This window comes from Lepisosteus oculatus, chromosome 1 (assembly GCF_040954835.1).
Source record: "Lepisosteus oculatus isolate fLepOcu1 chromosome 1, fLepOcu1.hap2, whole genome shotgun sequence".
NCBI lineage: Eukaryota > Metazoa > Chordata > Actinopteri > Semionotiformes > Lepisosteidae > Lepisosteus > Lepisosteus oculatus.
This window is the reverse complement of record NC_090696.1, coordinates 17,413,418-17,431,023: the sequence shown is the minus strand read 5'-3', so window position 1 is coordinate 17,431,023 and position 17,606 is coordinate 17,413,418. Positions and strand designations below refer to the sequence as shown.

The window sequence follows — 17,606 nt, the reverse complement described above, 5'->3', positions numbered from 1 at the left end:
AGAGGACTGACCTGCTGCAAACAAACCCACATTATTTATTAACAGGGCCACTTGCAATACTTATTTTGCAAAGATTATTTTTAGCATTTAAGTGCTAAATGTGTTCTGCTCCTTAGATCTTCCCAATAAAACCACATCCCAGATATAATACTAGTCTAACTTAGGTGGGTAGCTGCGTCAGCATGCGTAGGCTGCAAAGGAACAAGTAATAGGTTTATTCCATGCTGAAAAAAAGAAGAAAGAGAACACAACGTTTCGGCAGTGGAGCGTTCTTCAGGTGTGACTCCACGGCTCCACGTGACACCTGAAGAAGGCACCACGGCTTGAAACGTTGTGTTTTCTTTCTTCTTTTTTTCAGCATGGAATAAACCTATTACTTGTTCCATAATACAATTGTTCTATTTTTACATTGCCTCTTGCTAGATCAGCACCGTCTGACAAGTCTTGACAAGTGACTTTCCGAGAATCGCGAGCAGATTGTGCCAGGGCTGCTCTTGACGTGACAATTCCATCCCTCAAGAGCAGTAAACCAGCCATGGGTGGTGTGCAGAACAGATGAAGGAAGGGGCAACAGCGGACAACAGCCTACAAGCAAGCAAACCCGAAATCGCAGAGCGCCGACAAAAACAACATGTAAGAGCAGGTGACTCAGTATTTAACAGGGCACCAGACACCTGTCGCAATCCCCTTACATTAAACGTTTTTGCATTCTGCCTCATTTTGTGCTTGGTGTTGCAAGGTATCCATGTCACTCTTCCCAACATAACAAGGCTGTGTATATTAGTGTAGATTGCACATCTCAAATGACCATAGCTTGTGAGATTAGACTGCTGAAAAGGGGGCTTTAGCATGCCAATCATCTCTGTTACAAAAAAAAACTGCTGTAATTGATTTAATTTATTGATTTATAGTGAGATGCAGTTGTGCAGCTATTATTTGAAAGACATGAAAACTAACATTAAGACAAATTTTCATTGAGACACCTCAGGAAGACTTGGTGCTGTAGTTCCCTATCCACTCAGGCTTGGAAACAGAGCGGATTAAGCTGAATTCCTCGGCAGGCGCTAGTTGAAGCAGAAGGGCTGATACAAAGTACACATGGAATATTGAATGTACTGAAGCAGAGAGTAACAGCGGATTTTCTGCTACTGCTCCCAGCTACCACTATCAGCACATTGTGGAATCTAAGGAATGTGTCTGCAATTCCTTAGCTAGGAGAAGCTAAGGAGAAATTCAAGCATTCAGGATTTTCCAGCAGTTTCCAGAAGCATTTAAGAGGCGGGGAAAGACACTCCCGAGCCGATTGTGATAGCTGTTTCTTTTTTGTTGGTTCCATTGTTGTTCCTTTTTTTAGAGAAGGAGAAACAACATCTTGAAAGAAGTACAGCTTATGAAGTGAATATCCTTCTGTCTGGGGCTTGAAAAGGGAAGATGAGAAAAGTTTCAAATCCGGACTGAAGACCTATTACTTCAGCCTAGCCTACTCACCCCTTACATCATAGCCTGCTGCAACCATGGCTGCTGGTGCTCTCGCTGTGTTGGCCCACCAGGTAGATACGTCTGTTCTGACCAAACTATCCTAATCTCCTCCCCACATGTCTGGATGGCGCCCTGGCTGGGCACCATCTGAGTTGGATGCTGCATCACTGCCATGGATCCAAGAGGGACATCGTTGATATAGCTATCATTTAGGAGGATTTTGCTGGTCTACAGAGATCTGCATGGAGTACTGACATACAAAAGACATGAAGGATGGATTAGTACCTTTATTCATTTAGTCCTTTTTGTAATTTTAAAATGTTAGCATGCCCAAAGGGGTTGGGCAGCCAGTTGACCTTGGACCCCTAGAGGGTTTTTTTTCTCCTTACTTAGGAGTTTCTGGTTCCTCTCCTCCATTGACTTCTGGTCCTTCTTGTTCTGTATTCACAACATGTACGGTCACTTGCTTTGTTAAGCACCTTGGGGCAACCTGGTTGTGAAAGGCGCTATATAAAAATAAATTGAATTGAATTGAGTTGGAAAGTTGGAAACACGGGGGGCACAAAGATTCAGCAGCTCTGTCAAGGTGGATCTTCTTGGCTGCTGAAGCACTGTCCTGCTCCTGGACAGCAGAGTCTCCTTCTTCGGAGCAGAGTTTGCTGTTACGGAACCCAGACTTGGTGACTCACAGAGAGAGAATGCAGTGGGGTGGGTAAGAGATGAGGGTGTCTGACAGAGGGCAGCAGTGGTACTTTGTAACCGTCTGGTAGGAACAATCTCGAATATCAGGGTGTTTCCTGCCTTTTACACATCATTTGAGCCCAGTGCCCTTTCTTCAGACTGCAGTTTCCCAACCACGATCCTCAGACACTGCTGTCATTAAAGCTGCCAGTCGCTTCAGTTATCCCCTCCACTCAGTTATCCCCTCCAAGAACACTTTCTTCTTCCAGCTGCTACAAAGTTGCAGATTTCAAGACAATTACTATATTTTATAAGCAACTTGCAACATGCAGCTCTTCAGCATCTAATGAAAATGGTACAATTAAGCAAAACAATTAGATCTGTTTGGAGATACGAGTAACCAAGGGCTGAGCTCTCCAGGAACAGATCTGGGAAATTGAATTTGATTTAACCTTTATTGCTCCTAAGAGAATTTGTCTTGCAGATCAAGAGCTCATAACATAAAGCAATAGTACAATATCGTGATTCAAAAGCCTTGAAACTCTGTTTAACCCCCAGATGTGATCATTTTGCACCCTCAGCTTTCCACCCAAATCAAAGTTTCTCGCTGCACTGAAAATTTCCCCAAAACTACAGAATGTTTTATATTTACACACTTAACTCATTTCTTGCTAGTCATGTACTTTGAACCTTGTAATGCAATCTCTTTCAGAATCCAAGGAGCACATTTTTCCACAAAACAAGAAGGTTTGATAAACAGTGACTAGGCTGTTCCTGGCATTAGGTATGGGGGTCGGTGGCAATGCTGGTTCTGATAATTCTGAGTGACCACAGCACGTTCTGATAATCCTTGGAAGTAAAAGTCACTTTAAGAGCAATTCTCTGGAAGCAGTGCAGTTGAGATATAATATTAATAATAAACACCTTTGTTTTCCTGGGAATTACCTTGAATCTCAGTTCACTTCAACACATTCCATCTACATTCAATCACAGCCGCACTTTGCAAAGTGCCATTATGAAACATTTTTTAAAGAACAAAACATCAGATTCCATGGAACCACATCACCATTTTAGTTTTTTCTAGTTCATATTACGTTTGGAACATTATTGACACAGATGGAAATAGCCCATTAAGCCGTCAGATTATTCTGGATCTTGCTCATTTATGCAAAAATTGAACAGGTGCAGATAAAACTTTGTGGAAATAGATTTGATTAATTTAAAAGCACAGCAAAAATTTTACCCAACACACTTCTACAGGATCTCATTCTATGGGCCTACCATTTTTTTAAAAAGAAAACCTCCGTGATTTAGTAATTTATACTTTGGAGAGGTGAGGAAGTGTCTGAAAAGAGACTATTCTCTTGAGGCAAGAATGAAGATAATAGCCTCTAATCACACACTGATGATCCAGCATGCCACACAGTCGTACTGTTTACTTAAGCAGGCCGTGGATTTTGCATGTAAATGCATGCACTTTACCTACAAGAGGAGGGCAGAGTGAACTCAGTCAAAGGCGTGTCTCTCCAAAAACAATAATTACTGCGTGCAATTGCAGGTAAGCAACATCTTCTTCTTCTGCTGAATAATGCCTGCACTTCTGCATCATGGCTATTCCCAGTCAGGAAAAGGAACTGATGGAGCTTTCCCAGACAGCTGATTAGAGCTCAGCTAGGATACCACAACCAGACTAAACAAAATGGTAATTAAATACATTTGGTATTGTGTTGATGGAGGAACAGCTTTACACTAAAAATTGTGGGTGCATGGAACACATTGCAAAATCAGGTTGTGGCTACAGAATGACAGGGATCTTTGATGAGGTTAAACAGGTTAATCAGTTCAATGGTTAATCAGCATTGACATGACACTAGAATACAAAAGACAGATGGGCCGGGTGGACTCCCCTCATTTGTAACCTAACAGCACGCATACTAGGAGAAAAAGCTATTGTTTGGCTGCATGTTAAAGAACCACACCTGAAAAGTGATTATAGCGATTGTTTCAATCAAGGAAAAAGGACATTTAGGTTTTTCTTTTCATATTTCACATGCATTGTTACAGCAGAGAAGACATTACATTACTCTTTTTGTGATGCTATAGTATAAGTGCTGCCAGTTTGCCTTAATTCTGGTGACAGACACATACTGTACACATATCTGTAAATAAATGTAAACTATACCCCATAATACTGTATTGCAGAAAGGGATATAGAATAAAAGGTGTTATAAGATTGCAAAACAAGCCAAGGAAACAGGACCTAGGTAATGATTCTCTTTTGTTTTGGTATGGATGAGGTTTTGATTTTTTAGTTTGAGGTGAAGTCTTTTAAGTGATGCAGTTAAAAAGAAAATCTTTCGGAAATTTCAAATGAAACTCAGGAAGTGAACAGGGGAAGTGTTTTAACGCTGCACAAGGCAGATTTGTTTTTAGTAGTGCCTGCTTTTAATGTTTAAACAATGAATGTGATCATTTACTGCACATTGGTTGCTCTTGGGGTGGGGGCAAACTGGACTGTGACACAATCAAGGCAGAATGTTCTCAAACAACAAGGCTCAGCCCCTCTACTTTAGCACACAGGGCAGTCCAAAACGCACATTCCCAGGGATTACAATGGCTTCAACCTTGAAAGCAAGAATCTATGTCTAACCTGTTGCCTTGCAAACAAGTTCCTCAAAGCAAAAGGATTGTGGGAAACCGAGCACAAAAAAAACAAAACAAAAGAGGGACCTGATTGGACCAGGTGTCCAATTACAAACCAAACCCAGCTCCTCCCCACTCAGAGCCACAGCCAATCAGAGCTGAGCTAGCCACTCTTTTATCTGATATGAAATAAAAAGGGCAATAGCAGCCTGTTCTTTGCTCTATCTGCCTGCATCTCTCTTAGACAGCGGAGCTGCCTCTGCCTGTGATTTGCCCACACCCCCTAAAAAGAAGCTTTTGCATCAGAAACTACTAATTGACAAAAGATGTCCTACAAAGTAACCAAAACCTACAGCTCAAGTGCGTCCTCCGCTGGACCCAGGGGATTCAGCAGCTTCTCCTACTCGGGTCCCAGCGTGGCCAGGAAGAGTTACAGTGTCAGGAGCTCCTATGGTGGCTCCAACAGAGGCATGGGGGCCGGTTTTGGGGCTGGCGGCGGCGGCGGCGGAGGAAGCTACATCTCCAGCTCCATGGCTTACGGAGGTGGCATGGGCCTGGGTTCGAGCATGGGCATGGGCTCCAGCATGGGCATGGGCATGGGCTATGGTGTAGGTGGAGGCGCAGGTGCCGTAGCCCCCATCACCGCCGTCTCGGTCAACAAGAGCCTGCTGGCCCCCCTGAACCTGGAGATCGACCCCAACATCCAGGTGGTCCGCACCCAGGAGAAGGATCAGATCAAGACCCTCAACAACCGCTTCGCCTCCTTCATCGACAAGGTGGGTCCCTTGTACTCTCTTTTTTTTTCATCTGGGGGGGCCCCTGAGCAGGGCAGGGGGGTGATTACACAGTAGAGGACAGGTGTACCTGTTTTAAAGGGATCCAGCAAAGAGGCACTTGACCAGATCCCTGGCAGCCCAGCTGTATGAAAAAGTCCAGGCAGGATGGTGTGTAGTTCACTTTGTTCCTAAGAGTCCAGTTATTCTGCGGATCAGGTGATGAGTTTACTGACAATCCAACCTAATGACGACTGAGCTCAGGAAAAGACAAAAGATTTTTGCAGAGCTGCTGAAAGAAGTTTCAAACAGCAGCTGCTGCTTTAAGGCTTAATGGCTTACCAAGTCGTTTTCTGGAGCCTAAAAAAGGCAGTAAATTGTGACCATTAAAAGGTTTGGAGACATGTTAAATAGTTCTTAAACTTGTCTTCCACAACACAAGGAGGAAAACGTAATTGCTTCACTCTCTTGTTGCTTGTTATATCTGCTACGCTGTTGCTGTCTCGATAATTTGTGTGAGGTTTTCTGTGAGAGCTACACTTTGGAGCTAGACTGTAATTGCAGTGACGTATACTGCCCTGAAAGTATAACTGAACTGCATATCAGCCCGTTTCAGCTTTTGCCCAAAGGCAATGGCAACATTGTATCTTTGTTTCCACAGCATGTATTCTTTTTGAAATACACACCATTTCTCTCGTATTGGTAAGTTTTCTAAAATTCAGATATACTGTATGAAGGAATTATACTATTAAATAAAGACTTAACTATGGGCCCCTGAAACCTAGTCTCTTGTAAGTGAGCAGGTTCAAATAGGCAGAAACAAACCAGGGTTTTGATATAGCCTTCTAAAAAAGAAAAAAAGTCCAAAAAGTCTTCTAAAGCTCGAGCAGGAGAAAAAGGTTAGTGCATTGTGATCCATCTCAAACCAAATCGGGAACTCTGCCTTCCAAAGAGGACTCTGATGCATTACTAAGAAAAAAGTGTCAAAATGTCTTCTATTGTTCAACTAAAGATCGTGGAATCTAGATTTCCCTGCTTTTTAAATTTGGGATTTTTTGATGAGCTAATACACGGCTGACCTGGGCCTGTATGGCTGTCCAGCTGTGCTGCTTTACCCTGGTAAAGCCAAGGGAGTGGTCACTCAGCATCCAGACCAAAAATGGACAGATTTAGGAAAGGCCTGCTACCGATCCTTAAAATTACAGCCTTCCGTGGACACGAAAGAAATCATGGAAAACGTTTGCTTCACTGCCAACAAAAAGAATAATTATTAATACAATTAAACATAGTAGGAGCCTAACCTACTAAACTTTTTGTGTGTGAAGAAAGTGAACCAATATCCTGTTGTTTGTACAGTGCAATTATGTGCTGAAGACAGATGTGGAAACGTTTTGCTGTGCATTTTTTGCCTATGGTCAGGCACAGCTCTTCTCCCTATTTAGCTTTTGCATGCTTCCATACAATTATGCTGTCTTTTCCAGACAGTTTTGGTTATAAACTTTTAATGGAACCTAAGATCTCCCAAGAACTTATTCATCTGCGTGCCCATAACAAGGGTGTGCTTGTGTTTAATTCACTCTGTACTCGTCATACAAGCTCGATACTTCCCCATGTTTTAACTTCAAACACACTTTCCTGTGGGACGAGTACTGTTACACAAGGAAGCCATAACACCTAACCACTTCAGAACGCGTGACCAATTATTCATAGAAATAGATTTAAACTAAACTTAAAATTATAAACTTGTACCTATTTTGTTGTCCAAAATCATCTGTAAAAGGAGCATAATAAAATGGCAGGAGTGGACAGTGTTTTTTTTTAAACAGCATTTGTGTCACTTCACACAAAACACAGGTGAATGCATTTCAGTGAGACAGCAAACTTCTGTTTACTTAAGTTACTTAGTCAGCAACTAAACCTGAAACTGAAGGTGTGCGAGGCAGCCATTTAGAGGGGGCAGGGAATCCTTTAAGAAGGTTAACCTGTGACCTAGGTTGCCTGAAGTCTGAATATTTTACCAAAATGTCAAGAGGTATCCCATCCCTCTCCTACAGAGCAGTGTAGAAGGTAGAAACCCAATCTGCTCTGACTGCCCTGCCCCCTCATTCTCCTTGATTCATGTTAACCATTTACCTGCCGGGCAACATTCCCTGGACCTCCCTAGAGTCGGCACGCCCAACAGCCCCACCTCCCCCTTCAGAAATACCGCAATGCTAACGGAGCCAACCTGAGCTGGAAATAAGCAAACTCTGGACTCCAGGCTTAAAACTGGATTGTGACCATTTTTCCATCCCCTTTGATCTGCAAGAACAGTCCAGAGGTCCCTGACAGGAGATAAAAAGACACAAATCCTCACGGCCACACCCAAAGAGAAAGATTTACCACATGGGTTTATGTCCTTGTGATATTTTTAAAATATATATTTTAAAGCTTTGTATACTCCTTATAGGCAGCCCAGTTTTGGGTGTATTTTTACATCCCAGAACAGGTGTTGGAAGAACACGTGGCAAAATCCAGCACACCTGCTGTGTTAGTTTTGGGGTGAAAATGCAAGTGGGGCACCAGACTGACGTCTCTCCCCCTCACCCCCCACCCCGCAGGTGCGCTTCCTGGAGCAGCAGAACAAGATGCTGGAGACCAAGTGGAGCCTCCTGCAAGGCCAGACCACCACCCGCTCCAACATCGACGCCATGTTCGAGGCCTACATCGCCAACCTGCGCCGCCAGCTGGACAGCCTGGGCCAAGACAAGATGAGACTGCAGGCTGACCTCCAGAACATGCAGGGGCTGGTGGAGGACTTCAAGAACAAGTGAGCTCTTTCTCTGGGTCCCGGGTTGGGCTCCAGGGGCAAAACCAAGAGATTGTCTGTGTCATCTCAGGCGCAGGCTATATGAAACCAGTCTGGTACAAAAGCATGAGGAATGGAGATTCTCCCTTAAGTGAAGGTCATGTGCTTTATGTACCAGGTGTAGACTTAAAGGACACTAAGGGAAACCTGACTAGTGGTGCTTTACACAAACGGCCAGGTGGCACTCCAAAGGGGATCTACACCTTTAATACATCTCTAGCTCAAGGGGGAAACAAAACAACTAAAAAGAATAGCCCCCATGGAGACTTGCCATACAGCACATTCATATATTATACATACATATATAATTGCCTACATAATAATGGCAATTACAAAGCACAATGTGCTCATAGTCTGTACCTTCAGGGTTGAGATAAAAGAGAAATGCCTGTAATTTAGGCTGAATCCTTAATATGTGTGCACTGATCTGCAGCGAGGATAATGGAAGAGACATTAGCGAATGCACACCACACCCATAGTTTAGCAGCATAGCGGGCAGGTACTGCCACATCTCGCATGCTACCACAGCGCCCCCTACTGCCGACCATGCATACAACATGACAAAATTTCTATGGCTACTGTTCTGACAAATTAATTGAAAATCCATGTGGTAACCACATCAAATAAGAATGGGAAACAAACACAGCAAAAAAGACTGAGTGAAACTACAGTACTCCTCAGCCTGGGGATCGATTTAAAATGCCACTTGTCCCTGGCAGAAAGATTGAGTCATGGAATATCAATTTCTCTCCATGCCTGGGTTATCCTACTTGAAAAAGATCTATGATCTGTGAGCTTTAGTTTCTAACGAAACTGAAAGACATGGCTCTGAAATCCCACTGCTAGACAACAAGCTTGTTTTGGAGATTGATCTACTTAAAAACACGTGGGATGTATTGGTAGGATGTAGCAAACTCCAGGTATAATTACTAATGAGATCTAACCTCCACCAACACTGCAGCCGGAGCACCTTCAACACTGTAAGAGGGGTCTCAATAGTGGGGAATCGGTTCTGCCCAGTGTAACACTCTGGGAGCTGGGTTAGAAAACACAAGGTGATCCTTTTCACCATCAACAAATCCTGCTCCAGAATAAGTCGGGAGGGGTTAACAATTTCATATTTCTGGAAGCGCTTGGAAAATCTCTTTATCTGTTTTAGGAACCCGCATGAGAAGTGCTGTTGTTATTAATGATTAAATTCCGCCTTCGGTTTCCGAGGTGTTGCACCTGATCTGTTCTCTGCCTCAGCAGCCTCTCCTCTCCCTCTCTCCTCCAGGTACGAGGACGAAATCAACAAGCGCACAGAGTGTGAGAACGACTTTGTTCTGCTCAAGAAGGTCAGTGACGGAGAAAATACAGAAAAGCTTTGAAAACCTTATGCAGCTTCTTTTAGCCCCCATCCATTCGTTGTTTTTTGGAAAAGCTTTAGCTTCTGCTAATAACAAAGTAAAAAATGCATCACATTATTCTACATCCTATTCCATCAAATCTATTGTAATTGTATATAGGTATAATTACCATAGATGGTGCAAATTGAATAATTCAAAACAGGACATGCATGTGTTCTATGTCTAATTTAGAGCTCTGAAGCGTTTTTAGAATCGTGACCTTGGTCAGATTGAATCAGATCCCTGGATCGCTGCAGAATCCATATGGGAAGCCCTGCATGCTGAGAGTCCATTTGCTTGACAGAAAAGCAGACCTACAGCTTGTAGACACCTTGGCTGCTGCCAGCTGGCAGTGACAGGGAGACCCATGCTGATGGCCCCCTCTCTGCTCTTTTCCAGGATGTGGACGAGGCCTACATGAACAAGGTGGAGCTGGAAGCCAAGCTGGAGAGCCTGAGTGACGAGATCAACTTCCTCCGCCAGCTGTACGACGAGGTACCCTGACGCCGCAAAGACACAGTTTTGCTTTGGAAGTTTGTTTTACAGCACTGGGTTTTCCAGTGGATCCTATAACTCGCAGGCACTGAACACATTTATTGGATATGCAAGAATCGGCCAAGAAGTACATCAACAATTCCAGGATAGCTGTAGAATTTATTGTTGCAACTGGAGCCTCCTTCTTCTAATTGACATCATATTGGTTCCACCCTGATAAATCAACAAGCCCAACATGAAAATTTTTCACCTCTTCCCAGAATGGAAGGAGTAACAAAGCCCCCCCCCCACACACACACCATTCTGTAAGGGGCATAAACCAACACAAACCCCCCTAACACTCACATTTGGCACCTGTTCACCCAGTATACAGTTTATTTGGACCAAAGCATTCTGGGTAAAGTGCCTTGTTAGGTACCTTGTAACAGGTGTACAGCAGCATTGTGTACATACTGGAAAAAAACCCACGATGCTTGCACAGTCCTGAAGTGTTTGGGTCACATTGAGTGCCATGCCCTCTCTGTTGTGTGCATGCAGGAGCTGCGCGAGCTGCAGGCCCAGATCCAGGACACCTCCGTGGTGGTGGAGATGGACAACAGCCGAAACCTGGATATGGACTCCATCGTGGCTGAAGTGCGCGCCCAGTATGAGGACATCGCCAACCGCAGCCGCGCTGAGGCCGAGAGCTGGTACAAGACCAAGGTTAGTGCCCACACTCCTCTGCCAAAGGGCTTCCATGAGTCTGCTGTTTAATTTCAGGCTATAACCACGTTAATATTGCCACCAGAGTTAGATCAATGAATTTGTCTGGTTTAATCCATTCTCATTGTACAGCAGCTACTGCAGTTCTCAACACGAAATGACACTTGTTTAGAAGCATTACCAACTTATAGCCTGAAGCATTAGAAGCATTGCGAGCTTATACCAACTTATCACATCCCAGAGGCTAAGCAGGACTGGGCCTGAACAGAAATGAAATAGGAGACCTCTAAGGAAAATTATTCATAAGGTGGTGTTGCTGGACCAGAACACAAGAGCAGTCACCACTGACTGCAGTAGGAGGTGCAGTCCTTTGATCCTTTGGGTGAGACATAAATCCGAGATCCTTAACTGCTTGGTTATGAAAAGATCCAATGGCACTGATTCAGTGCGTAGGAGTATAAAGCCTGTAGGCCTGGCTGAATTCCACTCTGGGCTTGCACAACCTGACCTAAAGTTCCCCCTTCATTGAAACTGTAGGCAACAGGATTCAATCACTGTAACCCGCTTGTAATGCAATGTCATCTGGTTTTGGCTCCTCACAGTATGAAGAAATGCAAGCATCCGCTGGCAAGTATGGAGACGACCTGAGGAACACGAAGACTGAGATCGCTGACCTGAACCGCATGATCCAGAGACTGCAGGCCGAAATCGAAGCCGTGAAAGGCCAGGTGAGTCTTGAAATGTGCCCAGTACCGGCGGGCCGTGCAAGATGCATGCTCAACCCTCCCAAGTTCTTGATCCGAATTTACTTACCCAAACATGGGATTGGGGAATTCCTTATCAAGAAATGTTGGAATAAGCAACCGTAAACTCTTATTGTCATATAGATTCTTATTGTGGAACTCAAGACCCTACAACCTTTACCTCCCCTTTCCCCTGAAAATTACTGACACTGCTATGGAAACGTCATCAGTAAAGCTTTTGTCTGAACCCCTTTGTAACCCTTGGTTCAAGGTGGAAACTAGGGAAGAAAGAAAATGAATGTTTGAGATAGCAAGTGATATTCAATGTATACACAATCACTGTGCTGTATAAAGTATTGACACCTCCTGGCCCCAACTCTGAAAGCCGATGTAGCGTCCTGTCATGGCTTGTTTTTGTCTGCTTAGCGCGCCAACCTGGAGGCTCAGATCAGGGAGGCCGAGGAGCGCGGGGAGCTGGCGGTGAAGGACGCCAAGGCCAAGATCAAGGAACTGGAAGAAGCCCTGCAGAGAGCCAAGCAGGAGATGGCCCGCCAGGTCCGCGAGTACCAGGACCTCATGAACGTCAAGCTGGCCCTGGACATCGAGATCGCCACCTACAGGAAACTGCTGGAAGGAGAAGAGAGCAGGTGAGCTACTCCTGCAGCCTCCGTCCATGCAGGAATGGTGAAAAAGTCTCGCGTCTTTATCCCCAAAACAATACCTGAAGGTCATTGTTCAATGTTAAAAATGTCAACCAAGGCCGATTTGGGTTAAAGACTCAAGTGGAGCAGGTGCATCAGTGTGTAAGGACCACTTTCTCCTTATTGGTATAACTTAGTTTCTGGCACCTTACAAAAGATGTTGGGAGTGTGTGCAGGTTTTTATGTGAAAGACAAGCACATAACTCCTGTTACATACGTCTTATAGAAATTGTGAAAAGAAGATGATAGTCAATACCAGTGTGTTTTTATCCTGAGAAATGTTTCCATTTTAGTCGCACTGGACAGTTAAATTTTGCACATGAGAAGGTGAGGGAGTGTGTGTTTTCTCACAATGCTTCTGACATCACACAATATCTGTAAGGGTAACCCTCAGATTCAAGATGCTGGATTAATCATCTTGATTTTTAATCTCACTGAAATGTTTCCTAATGCTTATCGAGATGATGTCTGTTCCCAACAGGTTGGCATCTGGAATCCAAGCCATCAACATCACCAAACAGAGCTACTCCCGTAAGTGACCGATACTTTTACTGTCTCACTTTGAGGAATCGGCTATTTTATCTTATTCTTTTTACAGACAGCATTACACATTGTCCTAGAATGTACCATTCCAAGAAAACCTACCCAGAAGTCAGTATTATTGATCAAAAAGACTTGGGGAACAAGAGATCTCGTGATATCGGTTGCTTGGAGACAATGAAACACCCCATAGTGCACGTGAACTCTACACATGTGAATGTGATTTCAGGCCTTCCTCAGGACAGGACACTGAAATTTCCCACACCGAGGATGAGACATTTTTCAATGCTTCAGTTGCATGGCTGCAAAACAATTTATTTTTCTCCACGCAAGCAGCCGTGACGCTGTCCTAGCAAGGGGGAAACGAACATGGATCAGAATAGGGATGCTGTTTGTGAAACGACCTGCTGGTGGCCCCAAAAACTAATTTTACACCAGAACTAAGAACCTTTCTGAAAGCCGTTACCCCCATTGACAACTAAGCAGTCAAACATAAACATCAAAGGATTTTTAGAGCATTTTTTTACCAACAAAAAAATCAGTTATCCACCCACATGCGAACGAATAAACCGACTACAGAGATCACTTTATTAGCCATATACAATTTCTTGCACTAGGAATTTGTCTTTTCACATACCCCAGCTTGCTCTCCATGAGAGACACAGCCACACAGACAGGGAGAGAAGCTGGGGGTCAGAGCGCAGGGTCAGCCATTTATACAGCCCCCCTGGAGCAGTTGGGGTGAAGGGCCTTGCTCAGGGGCCCAAGGGAGTAGGATTCCTCTGCTGGCCGCGGGACTTGAACTGGCAACCTTCCAGCCACAGGCGCAGATCCTTAGCCACAGAGCCACGTACAACCAAAAGGACCTTTTTAAAAAGCTAGGCCTTGAACATTCAAGATTAGCTCAAGGGAAGTGGTGGATGGCCTGATCTTTCCTGGCACAGGAAGGATTGGGTCCCAGATTTGAACCTGCTCTTCCTGTGTTCCGCTCTTTCCAGCGAGCTACAGCTCCTTCAGCTCCTTCCCCCTGGAGAGCGCGGGCAGCAGCTACAGCAGCAGTTACGGCAGCGGCTATGGCAGCGGCTACGGCAGCGGCTACGGCGGCGGCTACAGCGGCGGCTACAGCAGCGGCAGTGGGCGGGGCTTCAGCACCTCCCAGAGCAAGAAGAACGTGGTGATCAAGATGATCGAGACCACCAACGGCACGGTGGTGTCCGAGTCCTCCGAAATCCTCAAGGAGTAGATGTCCCAGTTCCCTAGACCCGGCCTGTGGCCGCCCCCCACTCCCCTCCTCCCTCTCCCTCTCCTTCTCCCTCTCCTGGGCTCTCCTCCCACAGCCAGGCTACCGATTCCACAGGGAGGTCCACCTGCACCCCTCCCACAACCACTGAATTCACACTGATGGTCTGGCTGGGGGAGGGCCTTGGCTATGCAGTCCCTGCTCATGTAGAATCCAGGCACCCACAGACATTACTCCCAGGAGACCCCAGAAAAAGTGCCCTGTCGTAGGAAGTGAAGGAAGCCAAACGATAATGGTGCTCTGGGCTAAACGTTTTTCATTCACTCCCGCCTCAACAACCCAGCATCCCTCATAGACAAAGGGAATAAAATATGAAATTACTGATCTAGGCTGTTTGGTTTTCGTATGCCGGAATCTTCACTGCAGTTGTTAACCTCTCTTCTACAGCAATAATCAACTGCTAGGAAGACCAAGTATGTCTCATCAAAAGTGTACTTTTCTTCTTCGTCCTATGCTGAAATCTTGTCTTCTGTTTACGACCGTAGAGAGCAATAAAGCTAACCTACCAGCTGCCCACCTGAAGAAACGGGTCGGGGCTTTTCATTGGCTCAGATGAAAGACAGATCTGGCCAATCACCACAGTCTTTAAAAATCAGTTCTGCCACTGTGAGGTACCAGCTGTGGACGATTTCGATCTCGGAAACAAGTGTGTTCTTACTTTTGCATCGCAGTGTTTTGGCTTTTTTCTTTGTTTTTTTTTTTCATGATGCACAGCTTTGTGTGCATCGAGTCAGTTTTCGTACAAGTTGTGCTTTGACCTTTTGGCTTTTCTTACCACCAATAAAGGTCATCACTGTTGAAACAAAAGCATGCTGTCTTGTGTGTTTGCAAGTGTGGTGTGTATCCTGTAATAGCACAAATTTTATTAAAATTGTTTTTAAAAACTCTTCCTGTTCGTGGATCCGTTCACAAAATTTAAATGTATCATCTTTCTGAAAAACCCTTAAAAAGAGACTTTAAATGCAGCCTAATTTGTGGTTGTAGCTTTACACAGAGCATTTGCATTTACTGCACTTGCACCAAAAGAAAAAAAGCTTGACACTAAAAACTGCTGCTTGGAATCAGATTCTCAAGCAATGTTGGTGGGGGTGGGAGCAGCTCACTCTTGCTGTACTGAAGCTGGGTGCAGCGCTGATCTGCTTCCCTGACTTCCACGCAGCCTCAACAGAGTGATTCAAAAGAGCGCTCCTTTTCTAAAGTTTTCTGCCTAAGCAAATACAAATCTGCAATGAGTGAATCCTTCACCGTATTTGTAACTGCACAAATGACCCCAGATTCACTGATCAAGATCTGATGGAATAATCTGTACTGTTAAGTATTAAAAACGAAAATACAGAGGGTCATAAGATGCTCCATTATCAACCTTTTAAAATAGTGGAAAGGTTTGATTCAGATCAGTGTAGTACTGCATATGGGACCTATTCACAATGGCATTGATAATATATATGTTGGTCCACCTAAGAACTACCAGCACAAATTCATTATTTTGAGTACACGAGGGTCATGGTACACTTTTCTAGTGCTTTTCTGGATACTCCACTCAAAGTGCTTTACAGGTAATGGGGAGTCTACTCCACCACCACCAGAGCAGCCATAGTGCGCCAGTACTCTCACCGCACACCAGCTCTCAGTGGGGAGGTGAACAAGAGTGATGAAGCCAGTTCAGAGATGCTGATTATCAGGAGCCCATGGCCTGGATGCCAGGGATAACCTCAGATCTGATCTTGCAGCCACAACTACAAAGGTCTCCCTCTCCTCACTTTCACCTGGTGCACTGAAAAACAATGTATTTCAATGTGTATTTAAAACTGAGAACAGGAGGCACTTCTTTGCCCATTTACTTGTGAGAGGTGAAACAAGCTGCCTACCCATTCTGTTGAAGCTGATACCCTGCCTGGCTCGTCTCAAGAAACCAGGATGATGCACTGACATTAGTCGCAAACATCCAAACAGGCTGGATGGGACAAATGTCCTCCTCTCCTTCGTCAGCAGACTGATGTTCTTAGAAGTGGGGTCCATTCATGGAGACGGTGCCCGTGAGGTCAGCTCACGGCTCAGTTCGCAGGTCACAGTGTGTTCCTGTACTTGCGCTGTGGCTGCGAGTGGTGACACAGGCCCGATTTGCAGCCTCACACGACGTTTAACATCGTGAAAATGCATTTAGAAAGAGACAGTGGACAAGAGCCTAAGTGAGATAGGCTCAATATGGAGACTATAAAATCCTATTCACAGAGCAGGTTTTTTTATTGTTTAAACAACTCGTGAAAACATATTGCTCAATATACTGTACCAGTCAAAGCAGCTAGATTTTTAAAGCACTCATTCATCTCGACCTGAGTAACCGGTAACTGAGACATTCTAGTGATTCCAGGATACAGAACACCAATACTTATGTATTGGTGAAACAGATTTCTGGGATGCACTATAACATCCATCCCTGCAAAGGATCCATCCATCCCTGCATCTCCAAACACAACCCAATGCTTACCCTGAACCCAACCCTATCCCTAGCTTTACCCCACAGCTTTAACCCATCCCTCATGTACCTCACCACACAGCACGTACTGCTCACCTGTAGTACACTGCTACTCTTCTAAAGGATTACTATACAGAAGGCCAAAACACACATGTGCTTGATGCCAAAAGCATCGCCTTTTTTATCTACTGCATTTATTTTAATTGTGAAGCACAAATAAAGGATGAGGAATGTTAACTAAAATAAATATTAAAAGTTAGTGGCTAAAGCACTGTTAATCAGCCCCCTAAAGCTCTTTCGTGTGTCAACAGTGAAATGGAGGATTCTTTGTATTGTAATGCCATCCTGGAGCCACCAGAGTGAGCCAACACACTACAAAAGCAGGCTCTTCTGTTTACAAAACTGCAAAAAATTGAGGATGGCCCTCACTCCTGGTCACAATCCCAGCTTCTGGGCTCTTCTGCTTATATACAGTGCCTTTTTTTTACATTTTATTGTGTTACAGCATGGAACCATGATGTATTTAACTGAGACCTTTTGCCACTCATCAACACAAAGTATTCTATAATGTCAAAGTGAAATAAAATCCAGACATTTTACTAAATTAATTAAAAATAAAAAACAGAAAATAATTGAATGCATAAGTATTCACCCCCTTGTTTTGACACACCTAAATTACCTCTGAAGTAACCAACTCTCTTCTCCAAGTCACATAATTACTTGACGGGAGTCCACCTGTGTGCAGTTGAGGTGTTTGACATGATTTCAGAATAAATACACCTGTGTCTGGGAGCTTCCCCACTTAGTGCATTTCCAAGGAAGCACTACACCATAAGA

The 17,606-nt window shown here is 44.4% G+C and overlaps 1 protein-coding gene across 1 annotated transcript; it reads left to right on the top strand.

The window, feature by feature from the left end:
• The first annotated feature begins 5,008 nt into the window (after window positions 1–5,008).
• On the top strand, window positions 5,009–15,100 carry krt8 (keratin 8). The gene is made up of 9 exons (XM_015344160.2): window positions 5,009–5,579; window positions 8,177–8,385; window positions 9,701–9,761; window positions 10,212–10,307; window positions 10,845–11,009; window positions 11,612–11,737; window positions 12,179–12,399; window positions 12,935–12,984; window positions 13,992–15,100. The coding sequence occupies exons 1-9, from the start codon at window positions 5,130–5,132 to the stop codon at window positions 14,234–14,236; spliced, it is 1,623 nt and encodes a 540-aa protein (XP_015199646.1). The 5' UTR covers window positions 5,009–5,129; the 3' UTR covers window positions 14,237–15,100.
• Window positions 15,101–17,606: the final 2,506 nt, after the last annotated feature.

Excerpts from the sequence above, each read along its gene's own strand:
- krt8 (XM_015344160.2), top strand. The coding sequence starts at position 5,130 with ATGTCCTACAAAGTAACCAAAACCTACAGCTCAAGTGCGTCCTCCGCT. Across the intron at positions 10,308-10,844 it reads TCCGCCAGCTGTACGACGAG|GAGCTGCGCGAGCTGCAGGC; the intron begins GTACCCTGACGC and ends GTGTGCATGCAG. Across the intron at positions 12,985-13,991 it reads CACCAAACAGAGCTACTCCC|CGAGCTACAGCTCCTTCAGC; the intron begins GTAAGTGACCGA and ends CGCTCTTTCCAG.